General features: G+C 41.3%; 1 protein-coding gene across 1 annotated transcript; it reads right to left on the bottom strand.

The window, feature by feature from the left end:
* Nucleotides 1-816: 816 nt before the first annotated feature.
* LOC126281300 (uncharacterized) lies at nt 817-11,517 on the bottom strand. The gene is made up of 6 exons (XM_049980133.1): nt 11,496-11,517; nt 3,991-4,101; nt 3,201-3,337; nt 2,335-2,399; nt 1,937-2,020; nt 817-975 (listed from the first exon to the last, which is right to left on the bottom strand). The coding sequence occupies exons 2-6, from the start codon at nt 4,099-4,101 to the stop codon at nt 854-856; spliced, it is 519 nt and encodes a 172-aa protein (XP_049836090.1). The 5' UTR covers nt 11,496-11,517; the 3' UTR covers nt 817-853.
* Between the last annotated feature and the right edge of the window lie 572 nt (nt 11,518-12,089).

Genomic DNA, 12,089 nt, shown 5'->3' with positions numbered 1-12,089 from the left:
GAGCGCTACCACCTCTCATTTACAAGCTTTCAAGCAATGAACGTCGGGACAGTATGTCCCCTGTAATGATACCTTTGAAAAGGAAATTTACGAATATGGCATTTGTAGCTTCAGAGAATACTTTTAACAATTGACTGGATTTCACTCTCAGAGATGCCAAAGACAAAATATACAGGGAGCTAAAGGTTATTTACAACTTGTACAGTACCGGACGGTGGTTATCGTCGTCGGAGGACGTAAAAGGGAAGAAACAATTGGGAAGGCAGGAAGACAGAGTTGTAGCCTGTTCCCTGTCAGGGGGTAAAGCAGGAGGTTAGTGACGCTCTTTAATGGAATAAGAAAGCGAGGCGGCAGTACTGTAGGATGACAAACAATAAACGGGATGAACACAACTTCGAAAGTTTTCCCAATGTAGGTAAGCGACTTCTCATTGTCTCAGCAGGTTTGTAATACGCAAACTTCTCAGATGGGACTGTAGATAAAAGGTTAGTGATGCTAGTGACATGAAAATAATAACGTACTAAAAAAAATTTTAACACACTTCTTGCATAAAACCCCCTATCTTACGTTGTTCGTTTTGACGTACATTCATTCTATCTGCATGGAAAAGTAAATTTTCCATACCATCTCCTGGATGCCGTTTAATTTAATGTCTTTCTACATACGAGACTAAAACATGTCACGCGAGAAAATACGTTAATTAATGTACTTTAAAGGGTACACAATTATACTCTCAATTTACCATTGTTAATATGTTGTTGCTAGGAAAAATGGATTCTGACATTATTAGGGTGAGAAAGGAAGACTGTTTCAATATGTGCTACATTAATATTTATTTATCAGAGGTACAGCATTAACAGACCACTTTCTTAAATTTAGACTTGTCCACTTCAGTGTGATTACTGACAACTTCCCATATCAGCTCCATCAACTCGTCGCTAGGTTCCTTGACAGTTGTGAAGATTTGAGCCATTTCTGTAACAGAAACGTTCGAGTTATGTAGTTTTGCATCGCCGAATTTTCAGACAGGATTAAAAGTATCATGAATCTTTACAGAATATGCAAATGCTTGAGATTATGGTAGATTTCCTTACAACAACTGAATTTAATGATTAAGATTGCAGACTGGTGTTAATGCCGGGTAGAACACACTAAAATAACACAGTAATGCTTTCCAACATTTCACCTGAATTATACCACAACGTCTGTGGAAGTTAGAAATTATTAACTGAAAATAGGCTTGGAAGGTAAAAAGAAGAACTTAAATTTTAACCTCTTGTTGACGACATGTTTATTGGAGTCCGAGCATAAGCACGGACAGGGGAAGAAATGGAAACGTAATCGGCAGAGTATGTTTCAAATTAATTATTCCCAGAATTTGATTTAAGAGATTTAGGGTGATCTAATAATATGAATGGTAGGATGTCGATTTGAACCAGCATGCTAGCAGAAGAGTGTCCATACTCTTTCCACTGCTCCTCTCCGCCAGTGAAACTGGTCAGAAGATCAATACCGAATGTGGCATGATAGTGTTAACAAAATCACAAGACAAGAGACGCCTCCTACCGTGTATATGCTACAACTGTAAATAGTGTTACTACTGTAATAACCATAAATGGGGATAGCTTCAGCAAGCAATAACAATAATGCACAGTTTGGCTCATCATGGGATGTATATATATGTATAAGTCCAAGGACTTGTTTCTTGGGAGTAATCGTCCCTATGGAACTGAGAGAAATGAACGGTAAAAGGATAGAAACTTCTATTGCAAATACAAGTTAAAACATTAAGTAGTGAGACGGACACAGAATCATCCGAGCAATCTTTTTTTCCCTTCACCCTCACACACCCAAATGAGAAACTATTGTCGTAGCTCGTTCATGACGCACAAAATATTGCAGAGGTTGTTAGAGGAAGTAGGTGACAGAGACTAACCATATCCGAGAAAGCAGTAGTGGTCCATGATGAAATCCTCGTGCGAGTACACTACATTATATGGTCCGCTCAGTAGAGATTCCCCTGGAAAAAGAAGAAAATATTTATCAACTTATACACATGTGTACGGATCGTGCCAGTTAGCGTTAAAGTTTGCTGCAATATCTATGTCTAGCTCCTCCAGAGGAGTAAGGTAAAGAAAAATTAGTTTGCTACGGTGTAAGAGAAATGCGTGTCCCGTCTTCCACCAACAAAAATATGAAATAATAGAGAATTGTGAAGGTGGTTCGACGAACCCTCTGCCAGGCACTTAAATGTGATTTGCAGAGTCTCCATGCAGATTTAGATGCCTGTGAGAAAACCAGCTATCATTTTTGGAAGTATTAATTTGCACTTACATACGCCTTCATAGACCTTGTCGAGCTTGTTTCCAGTGACTGACACATAGCTGTTCAGAGGAAAGCTGAAAAAAAGAGAAAGGAACAAGTTAGTTGAATATTTATACCATTCTCATGCGTATTTTGCTGATATAAGCTGTGCTACAATCTGGAAATATTTCTAGGGTGCTGCCTTTTCATTGAAATCAGCACTAACGATTTCCGAAGTCGTTCTAGCCAGTGTTGTACACAACCCGTGTTGCATTTCTTTTTGTGTGATCATTAGAATTTGTTTACGAATTTACGATATGAAGGAAGAATTATATCATATCACGTGAAATGTTCATGATGAGGCTGCGATACAGCGGTTATCAGTTATTGAACCTTCGTGACAGCTTAAAATTGCACACTGGACTGGAGCAGAAATCTGTAATCTTGTCATTCGCAAGTAATTCTCTAACCAACAGAGCTAGACGACAGTTTCTAAATCATATTAAGAAAATATGGAAATCAGAGTCTCACAAAGTCAAGAAAGCATGCAGTTAAAACATCAGAAGAATAAAGATACTTTACTACCACAAATTTTACAATTTATTATCATCAGTCACTGAATATTCGGGTAAGGTCACAGAGTATGTGTCCTGTTTTTTTTGCAAGCAGTTGCATTACATGTGCAAAAATTGAAAATTCCGGGACAATACCAATTCGGTCCCTCACGTCTGCACATAATTCGGGTATTTTTGGACATATTAGGGAGTTAATCCATTACATTCCGTCAGTAACGAATAAAGCCCTCCCAAGAAAAGAGGTTAATTGTGCCTTATTTACCGTGATCTAACAGAGTACACACGATATTTAACCTATAGCAGGGTAACCTAGTGACTTACAGAGGCGCTTTGCTGAAGTTGCCAGTGAGGTACATCTCGGTGTCGCTCTCCCCAGGAGACTGGACGTACGTGACGCAGCCCAGGTCAAACAGGCCGGGTACCTGGTACTGGTACTGCTGGTACCACGGCTTCTCCTCCTATGGTGCCACAGCGGAGTTTGTAAGTACAGTGTTCACATCATGTGACGATAACTATTCTAGTGTACAAATTGGAGGGTTTAACCGCTGATCCAGTGAAACTATATAGCCTTAATGTTAAAGACTAAAATAACCTTGACAGTAAGTTGACTACGGGTGAAAACCAAACTCATCAGACAAAAATGGGGGAAGGATTTATCTATGCCAATACAACTGAAGCAGATGTACATATGTAACATTACAGCAAGGTTGAGGTATACGTTACACTGACTCAGTTTGGAGAATTATATATTTAAATAAAATTTTAATTTTAGTAACATATTGCTGTCAATTGAGGGAGTTTCTAACTTACGGCTTTAGGTAGTTCTGTTACGGAGAAGATTTCTGAGAATACGTTTCCCTAATTTACAGAAATTACTATTCTACTGTCATACTTAAGGTTTTAGTTAGTTCTATTACGGGGAAGATCTATCAGAATACGTTACCCTAATTTAGGGCAATTACTTTTCTACTGTCACACGTTAACTACGAATCTTATTTCCTCCTGCCCTAAAGACACTTAAAGACTGCTTTTAACAAGATGTAAAGTATTCATAAGTACAATATTTGTAACTTTGTATGATACCCTTTCTCTGCTGCTGCTGGTAACTTACGGTAGTCATGTAGAACGTCTCAGTGGAGGCAGCTGGCAGTACACAGCCCACACTCTCTGTGGAAGCACCCTCCGCCAGCAAGGGCAGCACCAGGAGCAGCAGCGAAAACATCTGTCGACAAAGGCAACGCCCACTTTTTATAGAAATTGATGGAATATAAGATAAACATGGTGATTCAGCTGTCCCTACTTATGGGTTTTATGAAAGCCACAATGCCTTCAAACAGTGCAATTGAGACTCTCGTATTCTCACACTTGCTACGCGCAAACTGTTATTCCTACGGAAAAATTGAGCAACACATTTTTTTAGGAAATTTAATGCAGCTAAATTTTGTGTTGTGATCCGCTTCCGCTGGAAGACACAGACTAAAAAGAAACCATAGTCAAACGTAACGTTTGTGCGTATTTCCCGAATAAATCGAAAACTTCTGCCTCTAGCGAAAACGTATCACTTTTTCGTTTAAGTACATTCAAGTTTCTACAAAAAGGTCCTGTCTTCTTGGGTGTAGGACTAATAATTTGAACGTAGCAAGAAGAAGAATATGAAAACTGGCACGTGATATTCGAAGGCGTTGCAGGTTACATAAAACTCATGGTTAGGGGCAGCTGAATCATTCCGTGTATGTTGTAATTTTAGCATTTGTCATTATGTAACAAAAGAAGCTCTTCGTAACTCAAGGTAAAAACAAACATTAGAGTTTATTGTACCTGGCATACCCACAAATAACGTCTCGAATAAATCCATACTGGAAGGACCCAAATACCTCGCGTTTTACGAGCAGCAGTCTCAACTGTTATATTATATGAGTATTCATTCAGCTTCGAATAAGATCCTACTTATCAGTGACACCTGAGTTTCTCACAGTGGTTATGTAACAATTCCAGTTGTTGTAAAGAACTGTGGCTTTGCCTGGATTAGAAATACCAATAAATTGAATTAATTTCGTTGAAATGAAATAAATGCAGACACTGAAGTTGAAAGCTGTGAATGTGTAATGACACGAAATGAAATCAGCAGCAGGTCTTCAGAAATGCTGGTTCTGAGTACCAGTTTGACACTATTTTTATTAGTTACGACTTCTTCATTGTACTGGATTTTAATATTTTCTGAACGCACTTTAATTATATCATTTTATACCAGTGGACTTGATTCTATATGTTTTTCTTGTCATTGAGCTCTTCACTGTGGTCTGAAATAATGGTATTGATTAGACACTACAACAGTAAACGCTAAGCTCGCTGTCTGCATTGTTAGATGAAACAGAGTTCTTCAGTGAAGTGTGACGTTATTGACATAACTGATGCAACAGTAGGTATCGATTCCAACGTCCTGAAGGCAGTCTGATCAGTGAGGTTTTATTCCACGAGGTTCTGTCCACGCACATTAATTGAAAACGTTCAGAAAACGATCAATCAAACTTCACGAACACTGTGCCGGCCTGCATAGAAGAACAGCGTCTGTCACCTTCCTATCAGGCTCATTCGCTTGATCTGTAACCCACCGACTTTATCAAGGGCATAGTTGGATGACATCTTGTCCATCACTGTTCTCTAGAAACAACAGTTTTAATATATTATGGAATCACATAAAGAAAAGGGAACAAGCCTCCACATACGTTTCCATGCTCTGACGTTTATTGATCGCGATTACGGAACATATGGGCCTGAACACCGTCCCTTGGTTTAATAATGTGCATTGGGGGAAAATACTAGTCAGTTTAATTAGAATAATTCTTACTTTTCCCTAACTTCCTTTTTAATATGCTGAATGTATTGTGAATCGTCGTTGTGAAGTGTTTTTATGTTGATACATTTTTGTTTTCCATATTCTGTCTGTATTACAATTATATTAAATCTCCAAAGCAAAAACCCTGGAAAAAACCGGCTCCCAGTCCATTGAACATGTTTCGGAGACACCTAATACAGGTCACATATTTAGACTCACGTGCTGGTTAGTTATGTTTCGTAGTTATTACTATAACTACACTCCTGGAAATTGAAATAAGACCACCGTGAATTCATTGTCCCAGGAAGGGGAAACTTTATTGACACATTCCTGGGGTCAGATACATCACATGATCACACTGACAGAACCACAGCCACATAGACACAGGCAACAGAGCATGCACAATGTCGGCACTAGTACAGTGTATATCCACCTTTCGCAGCAATGCAGGCTGCTATTCTCCCATGGAGACGATCGTAGAGATGCTGGATGTAGTCCTGTGGAACGGCTTGCCATGCCATTTCCACCTGGCGCCTCAGTTGGACCAGCGTTCGTGTTGGACGTGCAGACCGCGTGAGACGACGCTTCATCCAGTCCCAAACATGCTCAATGGGGGACAGATCCGGAGATCTTGCTGGCCAGGGTAGTTGACTTACACCTTCTAGAGCACGTTGGGTGGCACGGGATACATGCGGACGTGCATTGTCCTGTTGGAACAGCAAGTTCCCTTGCCGGTCTAGGAATGGTAGAACGATGGGTTCGATGACGGTTTGGATGTACCGTGCACTATTCAGTGTCCCCTCGACGATCACCAGAGGTGTACGGCTTGTGTAGGAGATCGCTGCCCGCACCATGATGGCGGGTGTTGGCCCTGTGTGCCTCGGTTGTATGCAGTCCTGATTGTGGCGCTCACCTGCACGGCGCCAAACACGCATACGACCATCATTGGCACCAAGGCAGAAGCGACTCTCATCGCTGAAGACGACACGTCTGCATTCATCCCTCCATACACGCCTGTCGCTACACCACTGGAGACGGGCTTTACGATGTTGGGGCGTGAGCGGAAGACGGCCTAACGGTGTGCGGGACCGTAGCCCAGCATCATGGAGACGGTTGCGAATGGTCCTCGCCGATACCCCAGGAGCAACAGTGTCCCTAATTTGCTGGGAAGTGGCGGTGCGGTCCCCTACGGCACTGCGTAGGATCCTACGGTCTTGGCGTGCATCCGTGCGTCGCTGCGGTCAGGTCCCAGGTCGACAGGCACGTGCACCTTCCGTCGACCACTGGCGACAACATCGATGTACTGTGGAGACCTCACGCCCCACGTGTTGAGCAATTCGGCGGTATGTCCACCCGGCCTCCCGCATGCCCACTATACACCCTCGCTCAAAGTCCATCAACTGCACATACGGTTGACGTCCACTCTGTCGCGGCATGCTACCAGTGTTAAAGACTGCGATGGAGCTCCGTATGCCACGGCAAACTGGCTGACACTGACTGCGGCGGTGCACAAATGCTGCGCAGCTAGCGCCATTCGACGGCCAACACCGCGGTTCCTGGTGTGTCCGCTGTGCCGTGCGTGTGATCATTGCTTGTACAGCCCTCTCGCAGTGTCCGGAGCAAGTATGGTGGGTCTGACACACCGGTGTCAATGTGTTCTTTTTTCCATTTCCAGGAGTGTATATTGCTAAATGGTTCAACTGGTGCTCAATCCTACTGGAGATGTTGCCTATCAAACTGCTTGCAGTGGCACTTACAGTGGCAACAAAAATTTTTGGTCGAAATGAAAAATTTAACCCCCCCATGAACCATGGACCTTGCCGTTGGTGGGGAGGCTTGCGTGCCTCAGCGATAAAGATGGCCGTACCGTAGGTGCAACCACAACGGAGGGGTATCTGTTGAGAGGCCAGACAAACGTGTGGTTCCTGAAGAGGGGCAGCAGCCTTTTCAGTAGTTGCAGGGGCAACAGTCTGGATGATTGACTGATCTGGCCTTGCAACATTAACCAAAACGGCTTTGCTGTGCTGGTATTGCGAACGGCTGAAAGCAAGGGGAAACTACAGCCGTAATTTTTCCCGAGGACATGCAGCTTTACTGTATGATTAAATGATGATGGCATCCTCTTGGGTAAAATATTCCGGAGGTAAAATAGTCCCCCATTCGGATCTCCGGGCGGGGACTACTCAGGAGGATGTCGTTATCAGGAGAAAGAAAACTGGCGTTCTACGGATCGGAGCGTGGAATGTCAGATCCCTTAATCGGGCAGGTAGGTTAGAAAATTTAAAAAGGGAAATGGATAGGTTAAAGTTAGATATAGTGGGAATTAGTGAAGTTCGGTGGCAGGAGGAACAAGACTTCTGGTCAGGTGATTACAGGGTTATAAACACAAAATCAAATAGGGGTAATGCAGGAGTAGGTTTAATAATGAATAGGAAAATAGGAATGCGGGTAAGCTACTACAAACAGCATAGTGAACGGATTATTGTGGCCAAGATAGATACGAAGCCCACACCTACTACAGTAGTACAAGTTTATATGCCAACTAGCTCTGCAGATGATGAAGAAATTGAAGAAATGTATGATGAAATAAAAGAAATTATTCAGATAGTGAAGGGAGACGAAAATTTAATAGTCATGGGTGGCTGGAATTCAATAGTAGGAAATGGAAGAGAAGGAAACGTAGTAGATGAATATGTATTCGGGGTAAGAAATGAAAGAGAAAGCCGCCTGGTAGACGTTTGCACAGAGCATAACTTAATCACAGCTAACACTTGGATCAAGAACCATAAAAGAAGGTTGTATACATGGAAGAAGCCTGGAGATACTGACAGCTTTCAGATAGATTATATAATGGTAAGACAGAGATTCAGGAACCAAGTTTTAAATAGTAAGACATTTCCAGGGGAAGATGTGGACTCTGACCACAATCTACTGGTTATGGACTGTAGATTAAAACTGAAGAAACTGCAAAAATGTGGGAAATTAAGGAGATGGGACCTGAATAAACTGAAAGAACCAGAGGTTGTACAGAGTTTCAGGGAGAGCATAAGGGAACAATTGACAGGAATAGGGGAAAGAAATACAGTAGAAGAAGAATGGGTAGCTCTGAGGGATGAAGTAGTGAAGGCAGCAGAGGATAAAGTAGGTACAAAGACGAGGGCTGCTAGAAATCCTTGGGTAACAGAAGAAATATTAAATTTAATTGATGAAAGGAGAAAATATAAAAATGCAGTAAATGAAGCAGGCGAAAAGGAATACAAACGTCTCAAAAATGAGATCGACAGGAAGTGCAAAATGGCTAAACAGGGATGGCTAGAGGACAAATGTAAGGATGTAGAGGCTTATCTCACTAAGGGTAAGATAGATACTGCCTACAGGAAAATTAAAGAGACCTTTGGAGAGAAGAGAACCACGTGTATGAATATCAAGAGCTCAGATGGCAACCCAGTTCTAAGCAAAGAAGGGAAGGCAGAAAGGTGGAAGGAGTATATAGAAGGTTTATACAAGGGTGATGTACTTGAGGACAATATTGTGGAAATGGAGGAGGATGTAGATGAAGACGAAATGGGTGATACGATACTGCGTGAAGAGTTTGACAGAACACTGAAAGACCTGAGTCGAAACAAGGCCCCCGGAGTAGACAACATTCCATTAGAACTACTGACGGCCTTGGGAGAGCCAGTCATGACAAAACTCTACCAGCTGGTGAGCAAGATGTATGAGACAGGCGAAATACCCTCAGACTTCAAGAAGAATATAATAATTCCAATCCCAAAGAAAGCAGGTGCTGACAGATGTGAAAATTACCGAACTATCAGTTTAATAAGTCACAGCTGCAAAATACTAACGCGAATTCTTTACAGACGAATGGAAAAACTGGTAGATGCGGACCTCGGGGAGGATCAGTTTGGATTCCGTCGAAATGTTGGAACACGTGAGGCAATACTGACCTTACGACTTATCTTAGAAGAAAGATTAAGAAAAGGCAAACCTACGTTTCTAGCATTTGAAGACTTAGAGAAAGCTTTTGACAATGTTGACTGGAATACTCTTTTTCAAATTCTAAAGGTGGCAGGGGTAAAATACAGGGAGCGAAAGGCTATTTACAATTTGTACAGAAACCAGATGGCAGTCATAAGAGTCGAGGGGCATGAAAGGGAAGCAGTGGTTGGGAAAGGAGTGAGACAGAGTTGTAGCCTCTGTATATTGAGCAAGCAGTAAAGGAAACAAAAGAAAAATTTGGAGTAGGTATTAAAATTCATGGAGACGAAGTAAAAACTTTGAGGTTCGCCGATGACATTCTAATTCTGTCAGAGACGGCAAAGGACTTGGAAGAGCAGTTGAACGGAATGGACAGTGTCTTGAAAGGAGGATATAAGATGAACATCAACAAAAGCAAAACGAGGATAATGGAATGTAGTCCAATTAAATCGGGTGATGCTGAGGGAATTAGATTAGGAAATGAGACACTTAAAGTAGAAAAGTAGTTTTGCTATTTAGGAAGTAAAATAACTGATGATGGTCGAAGTAGAGAGGATATAAAATGTAGACTGGCAATGGCAAGGAAAGCGTTTCTCAAGGAGAGAAATTTGTTAACATCGAATATAGATTTAAGTGTCAGGAAGTCATTTCTGAAAATATTTGTTTGGAGTGTAGCCATGTATGGAAGTGAAACATGGACGATAACTAGTTTGGACAAGAAGAGAATAGAAGCTTTCGAAATGTGGTGCTACAGAAGAATACTGAAGATAAGGTGGATAGATCACGTAACTAATGAGGAGGTATTGAATAGGATTGGGGAGAAGAGAAGTTTGTGGCACAACTTGACTAGAAGAAGGGATCGGTTGGTAGGACATGTTTTGAGGCATCAAGGTAGCATTGGAGGGCAGTGTGGAGGGTAAAAATCGTAGAGGGAGACCGAGAGATGAGTACACTAAGCAGATTCAGAAGGATGTAGGTTGCAGTAGGTACTGGGAGATGAAGAAGCTTGCACAGGATAGAGTAGCATGGAGAGCTGCATGAAACCAGTCTCAGGACTGAAGACCACAACAACAACAAAAAATTTAATACGCTGTCATAATCTACTTAAAAGAGGAATAATCTTGCATGGCTTAAATGACTGAGTCAAATTAAAAATCATAAAATGTGTATATGTCTCGAAGCGAGGCTACACACGGCGCGTAGATTACCCAGACGACATTCACCTAGTATTTGTGATATCAGAACACTTATTGATTTCCAACAAACTTCATCTTTTATTTAATAATTTTTCTTGCTGACATTCCCTGCAAAACGATCGAAGGAAGAAAGTTTTGCGCTTTCTACATTTCCGCCACTGGTGTGCTAAAGCAGCAGCCTCTGGGATGACGTTTTAGTTTTTTGCTTCTTTATCACTACCTCCACTCGCAACACTTTCTGCAGATGGTATCCACATGTACCAAGCAAAGTAGGTGACATGTGCTATCATTATGCGACTTGTGGTTCAGGAGATACGACAATTTATGAATAGGAACTCGATTCCTTAAATAGTCGGCAGTGGGATTTACTAGTTGTGAAATTTTCTACTTTGCAAACATTAACTATAGTTGTGAAATTTTCTACTTCGCAAACATTAACTATCACACGGTAAATAGTTATAGATTGTTGTAGTTTACTCTTCTAAATAAGAGGTAACCCCCAGTTTCTAATTAGTAGTTAATATTCACTTTCTACAGAGGGCACAGTAAATGCTACTTTTTTCAAAAATCGGAGGAGTGTGTGTTAGATGTTTGTTTACTTACGGCTCTTCCGTGTGGGTTGTCGTTGTATGACAACCAGGGACTGCGTCTCCCTTAAATACGATTCTGTTCAAGGCTGCCTGGGAGCGGACCTGTATCAGAGGCACTTATGTACACTGTGAAAGGAGTAGACAAAGTGATACTTAATTACTTCTTAATACGTAGAAACAGCTGCTAATCTGCTGAACAAACAACGACATGTGACACATCTGGCAGCTTTCTTACATTCGCACAAGTGAAAGTCGAATACGAAAGCGAGTCACAACGCATGTTAATTAATTTCACGTGCCAATGAAAAAATACATTTGATTAGTGTCTCTTCTGTAACTGAAAATGAGTAAAAAGCATATAGTTTCAACGATAATCAATGTAGTTTTTCTAACTAACAAAGGTTTTATTGAACGAAAAAAAATCTATTCACTACACAGGAATTATGAGTGCATTTAGTTACATTTAATATCTCTCTTCATCTTAATATAAAACATATATCTGGTGATTTCTATTTGATGACAATTGCGAAGTTGTGTAGAGCGTGTTCCAATGACTAACGTTCCTTCTGCTAATCCAGGATAGCATCATCAGAGAACACGATGCTAA

Source organism: Schistocerca gregaria, chromosome 7 (genome assembly GCF_023897955.1).
Source record: "Schistocerca gregaria isolate iqSchGreg1 chromosome 7, iqSchGreg1.2, whole genome shotgun sequence".
In the NCBI taxonomy this organism is placed as follows: Eukaryota; Metazoa; Arthropoda; class Insecta; order Orthoptera; family Acrididae; genus Schistocerca; species Schistocerca gregaria.
Note: the sequence above shows the minus strand (reverse complement) of the source record. Positions and strands in the feature narration are given on the sequence as shown.

Excerpts from the sequence above, each read along its gene's own strand:
- LOC126281300 (XM_049980133.1), bottom strand. The coding sequence starts at position 4,101 with ATGTTTTCGCTGCTGCTCCTGGTGCTGCCCTTGCTGGCGGAGGGTGCT. Across the intron at positions 3,338-3,990 it reads AGACGTTCTACATGACTACC|GAGGAGAAGCCGTGGTACCA; the intron begins GTAAGTTACCAG and ends GTGGCACCATAG. Across the intron at positions 2,400-3,200 it reads AACTTCAGCAAAGCGCCTCT|CTTTCCTCTGAACAGCTATG; the intron begins GTAAGTCACTAG and ends TCTTTTTTTCAG.